This window comes from Salminus brasiliensis, chromosome 2 (assembly GCF_030463535.1).
Source record: "Salminus brasiliensis chromosome 2, fSalBra1.hap2, whole genome shotgun sequence".
Lineage (NCBI taxonomy): Eukaryota > Metazoa > Chordata > Actinopteri > Characiformes > Bryconidae > Salminus > Salminus brasiliensis.
Window position 1 is genome coordinate 16,406,599 of NC_132879.1, and position 20,655 is coordinate 16,427,253.

General features: G+C 40.4%; 1 protein-coding gene across 1 annotated transcript in view; it reads right to left on the reverse strand.

Annotated features, from left to right (window-relative positions):
* Positions 1-20,655, reverse strand: part of trpc7b (transient receptor potential cation channel, subfamily C, member 7b) — an 80,510-nt gene that overhangs the window by 28,179 nt on the left and 31,676 nt on the right. The window contains exons 4-7 of the mRNA XM_072668638.1: positions 19,256-19,420; positions 16,400-16,616; positions 11,396-11,629; positions 8,797-9,061 (exon numbers count right to left, since the gene is read on the reverse strand). Of these exons, the coding sequence (XP_072524739.1) occupies positions 8,797-9,061; positions 11,396-11,629; positions 16,400-16,616; positions 19,256-19,420 (881 nt within the window). The remainder of the gene's footprint in view (positions 1-8,796; positions 9,062-11,395; positions 11,630-16,399; positions 16,617-19,255; positions 19,421-20,655) is intronic.

The window sequence follows — 20,655 nt, forward strand, 5'->3', positions numbered from 1 at the left end:
CCTCTCCCTCCCTCACTCCTGCACCGACCTCTCCATATCTCGCCGTATACTTCTCCCACTCCCTCCCTCTCTCTCTCCCTCTACCTCTATCAATCATTCCCTCTCCTTTTCTTTCCCCATGTCTATCTCCCCAAACACATTAATGTGGTTTCAACACTCACACCAAACTCATTTTCTCCCTAAAGCTCTGATTTTGCCTGCCTCAGCCTTATCTCCCCTCTTTCACCATGTTTCTTCTCGTGAGCAGCCCATAATTCCTCCATTTCTTCCCATACTTATTTCCCACTTCCTCAAGAAAACATGTGTGTACACATACAAGATACACCCTGATGCAAGCAGCGCGCTTTCTCTATGGCTTTTTTAACGCTTGCCCAGGTTCTGAGCTGATAGCTGGCATCACTACTGATATTCGCCCACACAGGCTGGGCAGGACATCTCTCTCTCTCTTGCTCTCATATCTGAAGTAATGCATGTCTCTCATCATTCTTTGCTTGTCTAAAGGCAATACTTCATAGCCATCTTACCTCATTGATTTTCTTCTCACTCTGCTTTTCAGTCTCTACATTACAATGTTCTCCACTTTTCTTTTTCCTCCTCACCTTTATTTTTCCTATTTTCCTCTCTTTCTTCCAAAGCCTCTCAGTCATTTACTCTCATTTACTCATTTCCACTGCACACCAGCACCCCTGCTGTTCAGCTGCTCTCTCTCTCTCTCTCTCTCTCTCTCTCTCTCTCTCTCTCTCTCTCTCATATTCTCTCTCCATTTGCAATTCCCTCCACTCCGCAACTTGTAAACTGTCTCTTACTCTCTCCCACCCCCTCTCTCTTCTCCCCCTCTTACTCTCTCTCTATTTTCAATTCCCTCCATCTTCCAACCAGTAGACTCTCTCTATCGCTCGCTCTTCTCTCACTCACTTTCTCTTCATTTGCAATTCTCTCCATATTTCAACCTGTAGACTCTCTTCCCCTCTCTCTCACCCTCTTTATTTTTAATTCTTTCCATCCTGCAAGTTGGAGACTGTTGTAGACTCTTGTAGACTGTTGTCTCTCTATCTCTCTCTCTCTCTCCCTCTCTCTCTCTCTCTCTCCATTTGCAATTCCCTCCATCCTTCAGCCTGTACACCCTCTCCTTTTCTCTCTATCGATCTCTCTTCTCTCAGTCTCTTTCCATCTCTCTTCCCCTCTCTTCTCTTCTCTCACTCACTCTCTCTCTCCATTTGCAATTCTCTCCATCTTCCAACCTGTAAACTCCCCATCTCACACTCTCCTTGTCTCTCTAGGTGTCTCTACATCCTGCCTCTATCTCTCTCCTTCCTTCCTTCCGGTCTTGCTCTCTCTCTTTTCTTCTCTTTTCTACTCTTGTTCCCCATCTCCTTTCGTCTTGCTTCCCATTGTCTCTGAATTTCTCTCTCTTTCTACCCCCCTGTGCCTCCTCTCTCTCGCTCCCCCACCCCATCTATCTTCTCCCTCCCTCTTTCTTTCTCTCCGTTTGGCTGAGAGAATTGTGTTCTCATGGTAGTTGATTGTCAGGGAGGTCTAGAGGGGTTCAGAGCGAACTGTGAATACTGATGATGATCAAAATGTGTGTGTGTGAATGTACATGTGTAGGCAAAACCCCTGATTTGTCAGCAGGCTCTGAGGGGAAAGGGGTGTTTAAGAGCTCTTTAAGCATTCTTTATAGGTTCCTCCAGTGAAAACACCTAGCAGTGAGCATTTAACACACACACACACACAAACACACACATACACACAAGTCTTATGCTAAAAATATCCCTGCTACCCTCACACACAGGCCTTACTGTGTGTGTATGTGTGTTTTGTTTTTCTGTCTCGGTTTGGGGTCATTTTTTTCCTCCTTCTCCTTCAGCAGCACTTCCTCTCCATCCATCCTTTGTTCTTTCAATTCCTAAAAATACAGCCTGCAGTGCTGCTTCACCCAGTCTATCCTTTCATTCCCTCCCCTCCCTCTCTCTCACTCCCTCTCACTCTCTCACTCCATCATTTCTAGCCCATCTCTCTCTCTCTCTCTCTCTCTCTCTGTCTCTGTCTCTCTCTCTCTCTCTCTCTCTCTCTCTCTCTCTCTCTCTGACCCTCAGTCTTTCCCTCTCTCCTTTCTCACTCCCTATCTCTCTCCCTATCTCTCCCTCTCCACCCCCCCCCCTCTCTCTCTCTCTCTGAACGGACTCTGTCCTTTCCCTTTTCCTCTCTTGCTCCCTATCTCTCTCTTACCCTCTTATTTTTTCTCTTTCCATCCCTCTCTCCCTCCCTCTCTCTCTGAACATTTCTGACTCTGTCCTTTCCCTTTTCCCTCTCCCTATCTCTCTCTAACTCTCTCATTTTCTCACTTTTTATCTCTCCCTCTCTCTCTCTCTCTCTCTCTCTCTCTCTCTCTCTCTCTTTTGCAATTCTCTTCAGGTTGGACCTGTACTCTCTCGTTCTCACTCTCTCTTGCAGTGCCCTCTATCCTTCAACCTGTAGACTCTATTCCTCTTTTTTCTCATTCACTTTCTCTCATTCATTTGATTATCTCATCTCTCATCCACTCTTTCTCTCTTCTTTCGTATTTTTCCTTGACTTACTCTTTCTCACTCTTTTCTTTTTCACTCTCCCCTACTCTCTCTCCCCTTCACTCTTTTCATCTCTCGTTCCCTTTCTACTTAAATCTCTCTCTCTTCATCTCTTTCCCTCTTTGTCTATCTCTACTATCTCTTCCCCCTTCTTTCTCTACTCATATTTCCCTCCTCTCTCTTTTTTTCCCTCCTCTCTCTCTCATCCTCATTCCTTCCATCTCTCTTTCCCACTGGGCTTATCTCCACCCTTCCCTTGCTCTCCTGACAAATCTCTCCCCAACTGCCATTTGTTCCTTCCTCTGTCCATTCTGCCCATTATCCTCTCTCTGTCTCTCTCTTTCTCTCTCTCTCTCTCTCTCTCTCTCTCTCTCTCTCTCTCTCTCTCGTTAGTGTGTTAGACTTTGAGCTGGGGTTGCTCCTGGTGAATGCTGTTTTAGCTCTGCAGTATGAGAGTCATGATTTTAGCAGTGATTTCTCAATTACTGCATCTTCTGCTTTAACCCATCATTCCTATCCTTCCTCATTTGCACCAGACATCTCTCACCTGACAGGTGTGAGTGTGCTGGATAGACTGCTCTCTATGACTGAGGCGATGAGAGTGCGTGTGCCGTGCCGTCCTTCATACGCTTGGTCCCTGCAGCAATCTTCTACAATCTGGTCCACATATTCGTCTCTCTCTGTCTCGCCCCCTCCCTCTCCTTCTCCCCTTCCCTCAAACACACACAGAGACACACACACACTCATTCACTCAAGCCCAAGGGAGATCATTATCACCTCTACCTGCCCCCACCACACACACACACACACTTGAGACATGTCTGTCACAGTCAGCCGTCAAAACAAAGCCAGAGATCACAGTGAGACACCAGTCTGCTCTGAATCACACTCACATACACACACACACGCACACACACACCAGCATACAAAAAGACAGCAAAATTAGAAATAAAACCCACATCCACATACTATTCTTACAACTGCATCTCAACAGATAAGCCTCATTTCTACATTTCTATACAAATGATAATGAGTCTGACTGTGTTTATGGATGCCTATAGCTGTGTGTGTGTGTGGGTCACAATCAACACCTTGGTTGGTTTAGATCAGTTGTGTTTTTATAAGAGTACAGAAAACTACTGAACTACACAGATACCACACTGCCCTCTACTGCTCACACTGAAATCCCTTCCAGCCCTCCTTCCCAAGGGAGGGAAATACAGAACAGACTGAGATTTCGTTAAAACATCGGTTTCCAGGCTGGCGACTGAGGATTCATCAAGTAATACAAAGTGATAGAATAGTACAAAAAAAACAACCTTTTAGGAATCTAGAGGGTTCTTTAAGTTAACTATTTTGGAGAACCATTCTACCAGAGAAAAACTGATTAGGTATTTGGAAAGGTTCTTTGAGTTGTATGGGTTGACAACTCTCTCAACTCTCTCTTTTTATTAGGGAAAAAAAAAACATTCAGGCATTCAGGAAGTTCTTTCAGGTGTCAGGTTGACAACTCTTTAAAGAACCATGTATAGGCAAAGAACCATTTAGACCAATTAGGCTGACAACTCTTTTTACTAGGAAACATTCAGGCATTCTAAAGATTCTGAGGATTCAATAGAACCGTTGCCTTAACTAAAGGACCCTTAAATAACCTTCTACAACCTTCTATAAGAGTGAGAATTTAAAATATGCATTATCATTATAGACTGACAACTGATCATTGTTTAATTTTAACTTTAATAATGACAAAACAAATTCTAAAACAATAGATTCAACTCCAGACATAATAAAAAACAGCAATGTTCAGCAGTTCAAAATCAAGAGTGCACACTGCAAATTAGGTTTATTAGCAAACTTTCAGCTGTTTGCAATAAACCAATCAAACAAAACACTTTAAATATCTCAACACAACTAATATAACAGGTGCTTTCTCTTCCGGGTTTGCGTGATCCAACTGCCTTCTTCAAATCTCACCAAAGATTTTCTGTGAGGTTCAAGTCTGGTGACTGCAACAATCACTCTGGAATCTTCCAGGACTTCATCTGAAGCTAAGCCTTGGTAGACTTTGAAGTATGCTTGGGATAACTGTCCTGATGGAAGGTCCAATGACTCCAAGCTTCAGCTTCCTAAAGAAGCCATGCCGTTTTCTCTAGAATTTCTTGACAATTTAACTGAATCTACCTTGCCCTGTACACGCTGCAGGTTTCCACTACCAGAGGAAAGTAAAACAGCCCCAGTGCATCGCTGAGCCACCACCATGCTTCACTGTAGGCAGGGCGCACTTTTCAGCCTTGTGCCTTATTGCTCCTCCTCCTGACATACAGCTGATCCATAGGTCTGAAAGGTTCCAGTTTTGTTTTATCAAATCCCAAAACCTCAGTGCCTCCTGCTATCAAATCATGCTCAAGGGTTTTTGACCACCTGCGTCCTCAAGAACATGGTGGCAGCCAGTGATAGCTTCCTCTTTCTGACACATCTGGCTAGTGCAGCCAGTGTTCCTTTAAAGACCTCTTGAAGGATCACTTTAAGAGGTCAAACAACCCTTTTCCAGTACTATACAGAATCATTTTTACTGTTGGCTGTACTATCAGGTGATAGTACATGTCTAGTACTCATATTGCCCATTAACATTCATCAAACAAGCTGAATGGTGGAGTGTCAGGAAATCTTGGAAATCAAGAATGTAGAACCAAACAGTTAGACCTTAAACTCTACAAGCCACAAACACTGCTCACATCTGCCTGAGACAGATGTTTTAAACCCTCATTACGAACTGTTCTTCCTCATTGTGTGCAACCCAGAGGGCAATACAAACTAGACGCGACCATTTCTGATTAAATTATAGTGTTGACTGCTGCCTGGAATGCAATCGATTGATTGAATCTACTGCCTGACTCGTCGTGTCCAAAGAAGCCCATCCAAAAAAAATAAAAAGCCCCGAGAGAGCAGAAGGAAAGCGGCTGAAATCAATGGCTCCTCTGATGCTTCTCGCGTGCAGATGGAAGACTTCGCTGGCACTTCCCGCGCTTTTTAACTGCCCGTTAACTAAACGCACTGGAGCATAGCCATGGCAACACATGTGCAGGGTTTCCTGGGTCATTTTGGTGGTTGGTTGATCTGAGGGATTGATATGGCTGGCAGAAGCAGACTTTAATCAGCGCTCTAATTTCACCTTGTAAAGAACAAAGCTGCCGGCAACTAGACAGAGGCATAATTAGGACTAAACACTCGGCTGCCAAGCAGAGCCTGCTGATCATTTCCAAAGAAACACTCAAACCCAACAAGCTGCTACAATGCTAACCCAGGCCGAGCCTGCGGGGATTGCATTAGGTCTAAATGATCTAAAGCACCTTAAAAGGAGTTTGAGAGAGTTTGCTATTTGCAGACATTAGAGTTTGTTTTAAAGATTCGCTCAGAAGTGAATCATTCACTGGAAGGATTAGATCCTTTCTAGTTTCATTAGCATTTAAAAAACAGCAGTCGAAGAGATAATATTTTCAGTTTGATGTTGGAGAAGATGATCTAGTCATGAGAATCAGTTCTTCAAAGTTTGCTCCAAAACAAAGAATTCACTGGAATGATTTGTTTCTTTTAAACTGTAAACTGAGTTATTTACTTGCAATAACACATGGACTATCATAGTGCTATCTCAAGACCAGCCTTTGAGGAATATTTTATGCTTAAACACTTTGATCTGTATTGAGAGGAGTTTGAAAGAATTTTCTAGTGGTGCCCATTTCATTTCATTTCCATTTGTTTGGAAACTGTATAATTCACTAAAATTAATTATTTCTTCTGAAGGAAATAAAGCATAACTGCCTAGGGCTAACATAGAACCTGCAAGTGGGTAATGGTTTCGGTTTTGAATATTAAGATGCATCTCGGTGGGCATTACATCGTCAGGTGATTCATTTTTGGTGGACATGACACAGAGACATGGCATCATTGATCACTGATTCATAAAGTGAATATTTAATGCATCTTAGTAGGAGGTTGAAAAAGTTGGAGATTGTTGTGGGTGCTTCAGATCTTTTCAAAGATTGGAATGACTCAGGAATGACTCACTCCTTTTGAATCATCAACTGAATTGGTTGACTTAGGGATGCCCATCCATGCTCCTGCTAATCTACTTACCCTACTGAGCTCTAGAACTAAACATTTTAAGTGTGCCTGTGAGCACACTTTTCAAATGCAAATTCAAATAATAGTTTAAAGAAGATACTAAATCATTTGTAGTAGTTATGAAATAATATTGTGGTAGTAATCTTTAAATAATTCATAATAGATACTGAATAACTGAATAATGTATAGTAGTTACTGAATTCCTTATGATGGATGCTGAATTACATGTTTTTTATTATCTTAAAATGAAACTTTAAACATAAGCCTAGGGTTTAAGGGGCTAATGTAACATTTCTGAGATTGTAGGTCCAGTCTCTCTTGCTACTGTTTCTCTTCTACTCTGGAAAAACATGAAGAAGTCAAAGGGAGGACAGGAGCCATATGAATAGTGAAAACAAGTTGTAACTGAGACAAAAGGGGCAGATGATCCTCTCTGTTGTCAACAAGTAATGCCAGTAAGTTCCAAAACCTGGTGCCTCTACCTTGCAAAATTGTATACTATTCAGCAGTTCCTGTTCGCATTTATGCCAAAACAATGGCAGAGAAACCCATTTAAACAGAGTACTGTGGGCACTTAAATACTATTGAATGTTACAGTTCATTTTCACCATTCTTTCCTGTGATGCCTGCATGGTTTTCAGTGTCATATGATGCAACTTCGCAGCCAAAGCCATAGCTGGCACAAGTGGCATTCACCCGCTCATGCGTGTAAATGGAGTGGGTACCTTGCCCACAAAGCACAACTGTCGCATGTGCCGGGCTGATACTGTATTTGCACTCAATATTTAAATGTGAATGGCACGCAGGAGAGCCATTCCCCCAGTTGCAGCTCAAACTGGTATCTATATATGGGCTGGTAACTTTAGCTCATCAGGTTTAGCTTCAGCTTTAGCTCTTTTGGTCAATGGTATGCTAACGTAAACCTGACCCACTTTTAGGAGCACCCATTCTACATCAAGAGGGACTGGTAAAATACAGTAGACATTTAATAGACTTTGGGAAAATATTCATAAGACTTTGTATTACTTTGTAATACTTTGTACATTTACACTGGGTGCCCTGGGGAGTCTTAATTAGAAAGGAAATTAAAAAAAGAACTCCCAGAGGCTTTAATACCTCTGAAAGCTACCTCACGGATAGTTATTACATGAAGTGATGTTACATTATGTTATAAAATAGTACACATGTTCAATTTACCACTATATAACCCTCAACAACAATTCATATACAACTCAGATGACATATATAAAATCTAATATATAAAAATAAAAAGAGGAGCTACTCGCACGTGGAAAAATTAGAAAGATTAAGATGAGATAATCCTTTATTAGTCCCACAGTGGGGAAATTCTCAATGGAGGACAACGGTGCAAGTGCAACACTGATGGCAGGACAACAATGTATGGCCTCATCCCCAACTCCATTAGTATCCACTAGTTTGTTTTTATAACGTGGATATGTATCAGACTTCAATACCATATATGAAAGTGTCCAAAATCAGAATTGAAATTGTTCCATCCAATGTGTAAACCATCATGCAGATTCCAGTGCTGTGAACAAAGATGGCAATTAGCTGTGCTTATCTGAACAGCTAAATGCTTAGTGGAAGCAGGTGCAGGCCAGCCCAGTTTTAACAATCAACTGGAATGAAGTTAAGGGTTTGTTTGAGTGCATGTCAGACAGATCCTCAGATCCATTTGCTGAGCGATTTGAGAAAGATTACAACCAAGTGATTCTCGACTATCTCAGATATGTCTGCAGAGAGAATATCAATAAGTCTTACTGCAATGCAGAGCGCCGTTCTTCAATAAGAGACGACAGCCATTAGAGAAGAGATGGAGAGAGAGAGAAGGAGTAGCGAGCAAGGCAAGGCATTTTAAACGGCTCCATGACAGCACCTTAAACGCAGGTTTGGTGACAGTAGGACCTTAAAATGACAGATTACATACAGCACAAACAGAAATGTCAGTGGATGTTAATATTAATGTGTGTGTGCTCTGTAGTGCAACGCTGACATTTAGCAGTGGCTTGCATTAGGGAATAATGCATTTGTGTGTAAATAATGTGGGAATAAAGGAAGTGTGTGTGTGTGTGTGTGTGTGTCTTACGTTGTGAAGGCAGGGTTGTACTTGGCCCCTAGGTAGTAAGAGTAGAGGTTGAACATGCCGATCATGAAGGCTACGAAGACCATGATGAAGATGACCATGAATTTAAAGATGTCTTTAACGGTGCGACCCAGTGAGATCTGCAAAGGCCCAAAGCTCTCATTGGCTGGGAGGATGTATGCGATGCGGGAGAAACTCAGGACCACAGCAATTGCATACAGACCCTCTGAGATGATCTGAGGATCCGACGGCCTCCACTTATTCCTGGCTAAGAGAGGCAGAGAGAATTGGGAAAAAAAAGAAAGAGAGATGCAGATGTATGTTAATTTGACATTGAACAGTGCAAATACATTAGACACACCTACACACACACACACACACACACACACACACAAAGCAATCTAAACATCTGTTAATAACAGTTCACAACCCATGTAAGAAAGCTGGAGCTTAAGAGGAGTGGGAAGATGCCTCAGTGAGTATGGCTTTAGTAGTATCTCCTGTACTGAAGATATCTGATCTGATTAAGTGTCTTCAACTGTGAGAAGAACACTAAAGATCAAAGACATAGTAAAACACCCCCCCACACACACACATACACACCTTAGGTTGTTTGAGATAGAACAGATAAAAGGATGAAAGCTCCATAACTCTTTCTCGCTCCCTCGATTTTTTCCTTGCAGTCTCTCTCTCTCTCTCTCTCTCTCTCTCTCTCTCTCTCTCTCTACCTCTTTCTCCGTGCTTATCTCTTTTGACTTTCTCTCTCTCGCTGCTCTTTTCTTGTCTCTGATGGGGCTCCAGTAGAGCAGTCATGCATGTCATAACCAGTATACACCAGCAGATAGCAGCATTGATATCATCTCATACAGAAGAGCAAACAGCAGACTGTGCCATGGTGTGGAACGTTGTTCTATACTGATACTATGTGTTAGGGTTTAGAATCTGAACTGGAATCAGCATGAATAAGCATGAAGCTGCAGCTGCTGCTTGGAATAACAGTCTACACTGGCCACAGACAAAGGCGACAGTAGAGACAATTCAGAGACTGGTCAAGACTTAAGGCTGTAAGGATGACCATGTGGTCTGTTTTTTAGAGAGTCTAAGGAGTAAAATGTATAACACTGACTTCCCAGCTTCCAAAAGAAATAGGTTTGCTGAAGTGCTGAGCCTAGTTAGAGAAAGTGAAAGCATCAATTTAATCAACAACAATGTAATGGGAATATTTAGAGGTACCCAGTATCTCAGTATTTTATACTAGCTCAAATTATATCTTGTTCTAGGTTTATTGTTATTGTGATGTGACATTGATTTCTGACTGCCTGTGTAGAATCCTAAGATCGTCTCTCAGCATCTAAAATTTTACATATGAAATAGAACCCCATATAGACTGTTAGAACATAGAATATTAGATATGTAATAGAACCCCATATAGACAGTTAGAACATAGAATATTAGATATGTAATAGAACCCCATATAGACCGTTAGAACATAGAATATTAGATATGTAATAGAACCCCATATAGACAGTTAGAACATAGAATATTAAATATGAAATGGAACCTTATTTAGACAGTATGATAATATAATATTATATATGAAATAGAACCTTATATAGACAGTTTGATCATAGAATATTAGATATGTAATAAATGGATAATGGAATGATAGATGGACAGACTGTAGAATCTTAGATAATAGAACATTAGATGGACTATAGAATCTTAAACTATAGCATCTTAGATAATGAAAAAATAGAACAGACTGTAGAACTTTAAATAACAGACCATTTGGATAGACAGAATATAGAATATGATATGGATAGTAGAACATTAAATAGACAGTTAAACCAAAAATAAATAATAAAAAAACTGAGAAATATTGACACTTATAGAATGCCTCTTGGCCAATCACACTGCAAGGTCAGAAATGACTGTGGTTTATTCTTCAAAAGATAATAGGTCGGTCTCTGAAAGTCATGGTTGAATGGACCATATTATTATTTTTTTTTATTGTTAAAGAACCCATTACTTTTGATTCACATAATGAGTCATCTGTGAATGCACCTTGACCCTTTGACTGAGCTGCCACTGCGGTCGCTCATACTTGTGGAGAATACAATGCTGTTCTGTTGCTAGAATCGAATGCTTGCATATAATAACTGACTGTTATTGATTGTACATCTGTTACTAAAATTCTCCTGTATTGTCCTAAATCAATACTAAACTTAAATGAGCAACAGTACAGCAATTCCACACAAAATGTGACACACCACATTTTCAAACCCAAAGCCCTATTTGAGAGCTATTTTTGCTTCTACAAAGTATGTTGACTATTTTTGCTTTTGTCTGTCTGACCACAGGGAATCAGACAGGCACAGAAACACAGATTAATAGACGATCTTGTTATGAAACAGACTGAATGAAACAAACAAAAGCTCACTAGAGAATTCTGAGAATACAGAAAAGGGGTGGATATTCAGTGCATGACTGAAGCATTTCCGATTAATAATTGGCTACAATTTTGAAGGCCTGCACTGTATGTACTATAAAGATCCGTCATTCTGTCATTATGAAGGCAATCCGTTGTCAGCAAATTACTCACCATATGTGAAGTAAGCAACATCAGCGGGCAGGGAAGCATTGCTGATGTCATGATTAGGGACGTGGAGATCTATGTAAAGCTGAGCCTTTGATGCTTTCAGAAAGGCCATGAGGCGAGCTGTGAAGGATGCCACAAAAATGGACAGCATACCAAAGTCCAGAACATTCCAGAGGTGCATGACGTACTCCCTTGGGCCATCGGACCAAATCTCCTTACACTCAGACCAGATCATACCTGAGAGAGAAAGAAAAAAAGGAAGACATTAGAAACATATTTTGTGGGAAATATATGATATTATAAGGTCGTACAATGTTTTTTAAGCGATTCCATAGAAGATATTCTATGGTTCAATAAGGAACCGTCATTGTAAAACAGATGTGAGCATGAAGAACCTTTAACTTAGTAAAGAACATTTACATCTTAAAACCTTTAAAGGTTCTTCATACATACATATATTACTACAAAAATGCTGCTTTATGGAACCAAACTGGATATTTTATCACTCAAAGAACCCAGACAGGAAGTGAACAATCAGTTCTTGAAGTTGACGTGTTGGAAGTAATAAAAATTGGGCAAGTGTAACGTTCTGAGGCACTCTGATCAGGGCTAAACGGTATTGGCTAGACGACTTCCAAATTGGCAGGTCTTGTTGGGTGTTCCCAGTATACAGTGGTCAGTGCATACCAAAAGTGGTTCAGGGAAGGATAACTGGTAAACTGATTTGATTCATCGAAGCCCCAACTCAGAACTTACAGAACATCGTTTTGGAATCTGCTAACATCACAAAAAGTGTGTTGACAGTGGCGACCTACACAATACTCTTAGACACTCTTCACCGTTGTCCGTTGTCTGATTGTTTTTGATTTGGTTATTAGATTATTTGAGTCTTTTTGACTGCCAGTGCAAAAGTCTGGATTTATATCACATAAGAAACCCCTCCCAGCTTTGCAACTTCGCTTCCTTCACATATGGAGAGTAATTTACTGACAGCACATTGCCTTCATAAATTATATCCCATCTGTTTACAGTACCTACAGTGTAGGCCTTACATTCTCCTGTCCAGGAAAAAATATCACATTTGTAAATGAACATCTGCTAATGTAGCTGATCCCAATGAAATAATGTATTGTCTTGCAAAGCTTTCTTGGTTTGTTTATCATGTACTGTGTGCCCAATATAAATCACAGCTGCCAACTGCTAGAGTAAACAGGGCCAAAATAAGAACAATCATGTCCAAGTCAAATACAGAGAAAAAACTGTTAAAGTTAAAGAGAGCACATACTCTCACTACTATCATTGTTAATGTTGTTCCTATTATTGGTATCAATTAATTTTATACTACATCTATTGTGAGGAACCATATGGGCATATCCTGGGCTCTGTAAACATAGTTATTGTGACCTACATATTTACTTCTATTCTAAATATTGATCACAAGCTAAAGGCTTTAGCTTTATAGTAAATATACAATATATACAAATTACATGGAATTATTGAATTTCTAAGTCAAAGTAAGTAAACAATTCCTGTTCAGAAAACATACTTCTTCAAATGGTTATGCACAGTTACTGCATATCTGCCCAAATTAACATTTTTCATTAAGAATAAACTAAATAAAAACATTAACGCCTTGCATGCACAAAGCTTATGGCACTTTTTATATGAAAAGTTTTCTTTTTTAATATATAAACTCTGGCAAATAAACAGAAATTGTGCTGTAAAACTGACAGAAAAAAAAACGTTTTTACTGTATTTATCTGTGTCATCACACCTCCACCCCATACAAGCACAGTCTGCACCCTGCACTTTCTTACTAGAACTCCTATGCTCAGTCACACTGCACCCACAAAGACTTCTCCCCACCCACACTACACCTGAATTCACACCTATCCAGTGTCTTTTGTAAATAATGTAACATTTCAGATTATATCAAACCTGTACATTTAAACTGCTTTAAACTCAATATTGTAAATAGAGAGTATGTATTGTGTATATAATGTGTGTATATGTATAGTATAAGTTAATGTGTAAATTATTTCAAGTATTTCCAAAATATGTGGGGGAAAATTCACCTACGTTTTTTACTCACCTTTACACCTGTGTAATGTGACGTGACAATAAACGTTTCTTTCAGAAGATTTGTTTAATTATTATCATCCCGAAAATCTACAAAACAAGTCCTTGCATACAACTGAATATATAAAGTATTTTCAGAGATCAAAGCAGTTGATAAAAGACAAAACTGGCATGCACTATAATCAGGTTTTCTTTCAGTAGTAATCAAATAGAAGTAAGAAAACAAAATGTCAGTACTAGGTTTAATCCCTGTTCATGAACCAATCCCTGTTCCTCAGTGTCACATTTCACAGTTCTTGTTGCTGGTTTATGCTTTGGTTTATGACTGTGACTTTGACTGTGATGAGTGCTTTTCCAAGCATGTAATAATCTGATCATAAGTTTATTTCTGCAGTGATCTGATTATTCAAGTGGTCCTGTAAACAGCATATTCCAATTTCTTAGATTGGAGTAAGGTCTAGCAATTCCATTAAAACATGATTTCTCCATCTGCACATGCGTGAAACATATGGAAGCAGTGTTCAACACAGTACCTGTGAGACGGCGACAGAACATTTCTGGATTAACTTTATACTACATTTACTGTGAATACCACTATGGCCATGAAACTAAATATTTTGTTTATTCATTATCTTCTAGATGATGTATGTTCATATTGTGGCTTCATGTGTAAAAAAAAAGCTTAAAAGCTTAAAAATGAAAACATTATATTGTTTTTACGTCAATCAACTGATTGCAAAATAGAACTCCTGATTACTGACAAAAGCTGACAAAATAAGTGTATTTTGCACTGTAAGAGCACACTGACAGAACTCACTGTCAAACATACAACAGCAGGAAATGTCTGCTAATCAACTGCAGACACTGTATGTCATTTACCTGTCAGATACAGCTAATATCACTGTTGTTTTTACTCTGATAAAATGAAAGCATTGCTATACCTTTTCCCTTTTGTCCTAATCATAAACTCTTGAAAAAAAGGTTCTTGAAGTGAGGCCATAAAAGAACCACTTTAGTTTTCCTAAAGAAATATATTTGTAGCAGAAATGGGACGAACCTCCAAGGAGTTTAAAAAACGTTTCCATGCTGTGCATTTAAATGTATTAGAACTGTATTACAGCTGAATTAGTATTGCATGGTCTGCAACCATGATATCATTTTCTAAGGTTCTTCATGGAAGCTTCTGATTATTTGGAGGTTCTTTCAACTTTAAAAAGGTTCCTTACACTGACACATCTCATCTAGGAAACACTGAATGGTTTTGAACACTGAATGGTTCCTTTAGGAAACTTTCTCCTATGCCACTGTGGTTAGTAGCCTTGTTAGCACCTCTCATTTTAAGAGTGTATGATGATGTAAACCTAGACTATTCTGCTCTTCATTAAACAGACCTGCCACCTGTAAACACACACACACACACACACATGCGCACACACTCCCAAATGGGGTCCTAATGCTGCAAATGGCTTATTGAAATGTATCTCTAATCAGAATCATCTCTGCTGCAATTACTGGTGCAGGCAGAAAATGTGCTGGAATGAGAATCAAACCCACACATACACTACACACACACACACACACACACACACAAAAGAGAGAGAGAGAGAGAGAGAGAGAGAGAGAGAGAGAGCTCATACTCTCTCAGAGATTGCTTTAGTAAGAATGGAATAGTGTCATTATGAGCAAATACAAACACAGACACACACGCATACACACACAGTAACAGGGCAAAATTGGGCAAGGCGCAGAGAATAAGAGAAAGAAGAGGGGTCAGAGCACAGAGGCAGTGAACAATGAGAAAGCTCCATTCCTTCCTTTCATCTGTTCTTTGCATTCTAGCTCTCAGTAGTGTGAATATCTCCAATACCTAGCACTCAGATGAGTGAAGTGTTAAGGTGTGTTTTCAGCATCCAGGTCCGTCGAGAAGGTGTGGAACTGATTAAGACCTTCATTAATCCCTTTTCTGTCAGGGGAGGAGTAAAGCTGGCAGATAAATCAGTTCGCGTAGGAGATCTGGTTGCTTCTGTACATTTTTACCTGATAAATAAAAGCCTGGAGTTGACCTTCTCTGTCTTTGTGCCAGCTTAGGGGCCCTATTTTAGCGATCTTTTGGCGAGCTGGCAGCCGCACACAGCATAGCTTGATTTAGGGCGTCACTGTAAAGATAGCAGTGAACGTCTGACTGTTGACGTCTGCTTAGGTTGTTTTTTAGTCAGTAGAGCTCCTGTGTTTTCCATTGGCAAGATGGCAATACGGCAGAAGTGTACCTGAACAAACCTCATTTTGAGACCACCACGCCCTTTCACGTAGATTTATTCACAAGCACTGCTGCTATTTAAACGATGCAGGTAGAAGGTGTGACAATAGACTGTTGGCGGGGTGTAAGATAGGGCCCTAAGTCTTCTCTGTGTTTTTGAGTAGATCAGCACTTATGAGGCCACATCGTAAAGATGATACATTACTGTTCTACTTCAAAAGACAGCAGTGTGATGAAGCCATACGTTCTCAATCTGTCTGACCAACTCTACCAACTTGACCAACTTGCTGTCTCATAGTCTGTTCCTAACCCTTTGACTTATGGAAACCCGTCAACACATGATTGTTGGTTCCTATTAGAGTTACAAAAGCTCATTCTTTATCAGTACAAATGCTGCATCTTAGCTACTGCATCATACATTCCAAATGCTTTCTAGGTTTTAATTGCCTCTTTCAATCACCACAGTGTCAGGCCAATGAGGCAGGGTGAATTGAGAAGTATAGGAATGCCTGTAGTAACATGAAACAGGTTGATTATCAATTAACAGGTGAAATCTTCCACAGTTACAGAAGCAGAACAACTAACAGAACACTGCTATCAAATCGACACTTAAAGATTTCACACACCCTCATACACACTTCTATTGCCTCTCAGCATGCATCAGTGCTTACCCAGCACCCATTTCATGATGAGGAGCTCCGTCCAGGAGAATTGTGTGGTCTTCACTCGGAACACCTGGCGAGGGTGGTCAGTAATGGTCTCGTTGGGAAGATTCTTCACACCCTCAAAGCGATCAGATGCGTTCAGGACCAGCAGCCCCAGAAAAATTGTGAAGGAGACAGCATGAGCCACAAACTTCATGAAGGGGCTCCGCAGAATCTGACCCAGCTTAAGGAGAAGGAGGAGACATAGAGAAGTGAACAGAACAGATTGGATGTGGAAGATGAGGAACAATGGATGAATGGAGAAATAGATGACACATGGGTCATGGATGGATGGATGGATGGACTAAAATACAGCACACACACACATATTTTTCTTTGCCCAATTCCAACTCAATGTGTGTGTGTGTGTGTGTGTGTGTGGTGTAAAGGGAGACTGAATCTAACTCCACTTCCCTTCTTGCCTCATTACTCTACTGCTACCCCAGTAACACCCACTAACACACACACACGCAGCATACCCACACACAATCCCCACACCATCCCCAATACATGCAATCTATAATCCTGTCACTGCTGATTGCCGCTGGCATGTAGTCAAGCTTTTCTTTTTCATCTCCACATGTAAACAAGTCAATCAATAAAGTCAGTACTGTTTCACCCTCGGCTCCTGCTCTGCTTTCTGCGTAACTGCTGCTGGATGGTTATGCAATCAGCAGGCTTTACGAACATATCAACAGGTTCCTCACAGACAACCGAACAGCAGAGAAGTTTAATTAGTCTGTGTTGTTTTTCCCACCATGTTCACCACAGACAAACCCTGATCCTGTGTCTACAGAACACACTGTTCATGAAATCGTGCTGCTGTTTGATCTCCTCTGATGGCACACTTTTCACAGATCTATCTGCTCTGCTCCTTCCTATGAAACACTCTCATCATCGTGCACCCTCCCTTCTCTCTCTCTCTCTCTCTCTCTCTCTCTCATTGTCCCTGTACAACTTCCTTACCCTGTCACCTCTCTCTCTCTCTCTCTCTCTCTTTCATTCTCCCTGAATGTGTGACTCTGTCTCTTTTTAATGGCCTCTGTCAGTTAAAGAAGATGCTTAAATGAGACATAATTATAGTTAAAGAACACAGAGGACACACACATGCACACAGCCTAAAAATCCTCAGATTACCTCTCTCTTTTTTCTTTAAATGAAATAATGGCCAGTATACACTGTACTTTGTTGTGTGCTTTTCACAAAAGCTACATTTCAAATTGCCTAAAATTTAAAGAGTAGAAAAGTTTATTTTTTGGTAATAGTCTCTGAGACCTTCAGACGGTTGTAGAGACTGGGAAAAAGATTTCAAACAACTGGCAACATGGCAGGGTCAGGCCATCCTAACAAGTTCAGTCCAAGAACACAAAATGAGTAAAGAAGTCTCTGACAATCCTAGAATGTCATTACTGGACCTACAGATAGCTCCAGTGCTATAGCTGATGTAAAAGTACAGCATCTACTCTCAGAAACAGACTGCACTAGGGTTGGGCTGTATAACAGTGATAATATTCTCATGATCTCTCCAAATGAGAATGATATTTCAAAACTATGGCGTTTAGATGTGTCCAATTTTTATTCTGTCTATCTAGTACATGGCCAAATAAACTCATTCCTTCATGTGCATTTAAGAGAGCCACAGGGTGGGGGCACTGTGAGAGCTCACTGATTGGTGATGTAATGCTCTGAAAACAGGTGGGAAAGAATAGTGACGTGACGTTAAGTTTGATAAAAAATGAAAAGCAAGGACACCTGGATGAACCAGTCTACTAAATGAGCCTGAAAACAGTCGAAAACACTCCTTTACTCAACTTTAAGCTCTCAGATATGAGGCTTTATCCTCTAAATGTGTGTGATGTGAGCCTCAGTTAGCTGGAACTCGGCCTGTGTTTTGGTGCTTAGCCTAGCTAATCTAAATCTAGCTGGCTGGCTGCAGTTCAATAGTCGTTCAATAGTCGTGTCAGTTCGTCAATAGAAGCTGCCTAATACTCAGTGTATTTGTAGCCAAGCTAGCTAAGTTTAGCAAATCTGCAGAAAGAATGAGTGAACATTACTCTCAAACCTTGTAAAACTCACTCCAACAGCCTTGAAAATGCTACTTTATTAAGTCATCAGCTGATGAATTTTGACTTTGAAGATGTACTTTAAGGGTGTTTTCACACATGCACTTAAATCAGACCCTGGTTAGTTTTCACCCTTGGTGCGATTTACTAGGGCAAGTGTGAATATGGTAATTGCACCCAGATTCAGACCAAAACAACCACAAGAAGATATAAAAAAAAGAGGTGGACTCTGTCCGGTCCAAATCAAACTCTGCTGCAATTTCCTTAGGTCTGATCTGACCTCGATCTGACCGAACTATCAGGTGCACTCGGCAAGTTTGAGCTAAAAGCTTCCATTTATCCAGATGTTAACCTGATATATTTCCCAGATAATTACTATAGCCCTGCACAAATGCCATCTGTGCTGTTCCTCCATGTTCAACTGCACAGAAACATGCACTAGGCCAAAACACAGGACCCTCTTCCTGTATTTACTTTCTTGCTCCCGCCACAGACAGGTCTGATAAATAAGGAGAGAGATCGCTCTTACATGGTTTGTTGTGATGCATTTTGATGCCCTTGAATTTTTCCCAGTGTGTAAACCAGCCAAATCGATGGGGAAAATGCCCCCCACCCAGTTTTACAGACTCTTTAACTGACTTAGACCAGAACAGCAGACTATAGGTGTGAAAATACCCTAAGACTATGTAGGTTTCAACATTACACAGTGGACCTTGCATTCTGGCAACTGTGTGTATGTGGTGTGTGTGCAATGTATTACCTTGCTGCAGGGAATGATCCAGTATGCTATGGCGAGAAAAGGCAGTCCTACGGTCACTCCCAGCACAGTCAAGCACTTCACCCCTATAGACTGCTGCCTCAGACCAGATAGATTCTCATACCATATAGTTAACAACTGCTGCTGGCAGTTAGGGTGAGCTACAAACTACAGAAAGAGAGAGAGAGAGAGAGAGAGAGAGAGAGAGAGAGAGAGAGAGAGAGAGAGAGAGAGAGATTATTTCACCACAGTGAGAATGGCTTACTTACAAAGAGTACAGTACAGTTAATTCATCTTTAGACTTCACAGTTAAACACAGGCACAAATACATATCGATTTTTGGTGACAATTTATGTGTGCAAGGTCGATCTATGAAACATTGTGTGAGTGGCCCTGTGTCTGGGTGAGAGTTAAACGTGTGCGTAATTGGTTCTGCTGGCACCTGCAGCCTACATTATTATTGAATCTACAGTATTTCACCAGTAAAAGGGTGGAGAGCAAGACTCCCTACTGCTGTCTGTACAGACACACACACACACACACACACACACATATGAGCACACACACACACACACACACAGTATGGGAGAATGAGTACTGGTCAGTGGTCTGTGCTATTACTCTCATCACTGCCTGACTTCAAATCCAATCTCAACTCCATTTAGAAATTCAACCCAAATGAGTGTACCATTCTTTCTTTTTAAATCTGGCTTTTTTTCTTTTCTTTTGTTTAAATATATATATATATATATATATATATATATATATATATATATATATATATATATATATATATATATATATATCTGTCTGTCCGTCAATCTATCTATCTATCTATCTATCTATCTATCCTCTGTATGTCATAAGCATCTGATGTCTTATTTAAGAATATGTGCAGTATGGATGGAAACTGATTAATCCTCATTTTCTTTTACCACATTTTGCTTAAAAACTGCTTATAATTTGCTTAAAAATTTTGGAATGGAAACCTTGCTACTAATTTCACTGTACAGACAAACTATTGACTCAAAACACACTTATGACAAAAGAGGAGGGGGCTTTATGTCACACATACCATCTCTGTGCCCTGAGCTCTGAGACCTCTACAGTGAACTTTACTTCACCTTCAATTTTGTTGTTGCAAATGTCAGGTACGTGTGCACATTTGTGTGTTTGTGCTCATGACCTGTGTAACTCAGGTTGCAGAATTGATGCATGACCTTGAGGTCATCCTAACACTGCACCTGGTTGCCACAGTAACAGCCCCTCACTCTGTGCACTCTGATTGGTGCTGATGATAATGACAGTGTTGCTGGCCATCTTGCCCCTCTCAAGCGCTTATCATTCACCTCACAGGCAAACCCTGTTCAGGAGGAGGCCTAGTATTAATAATTAACACTTGG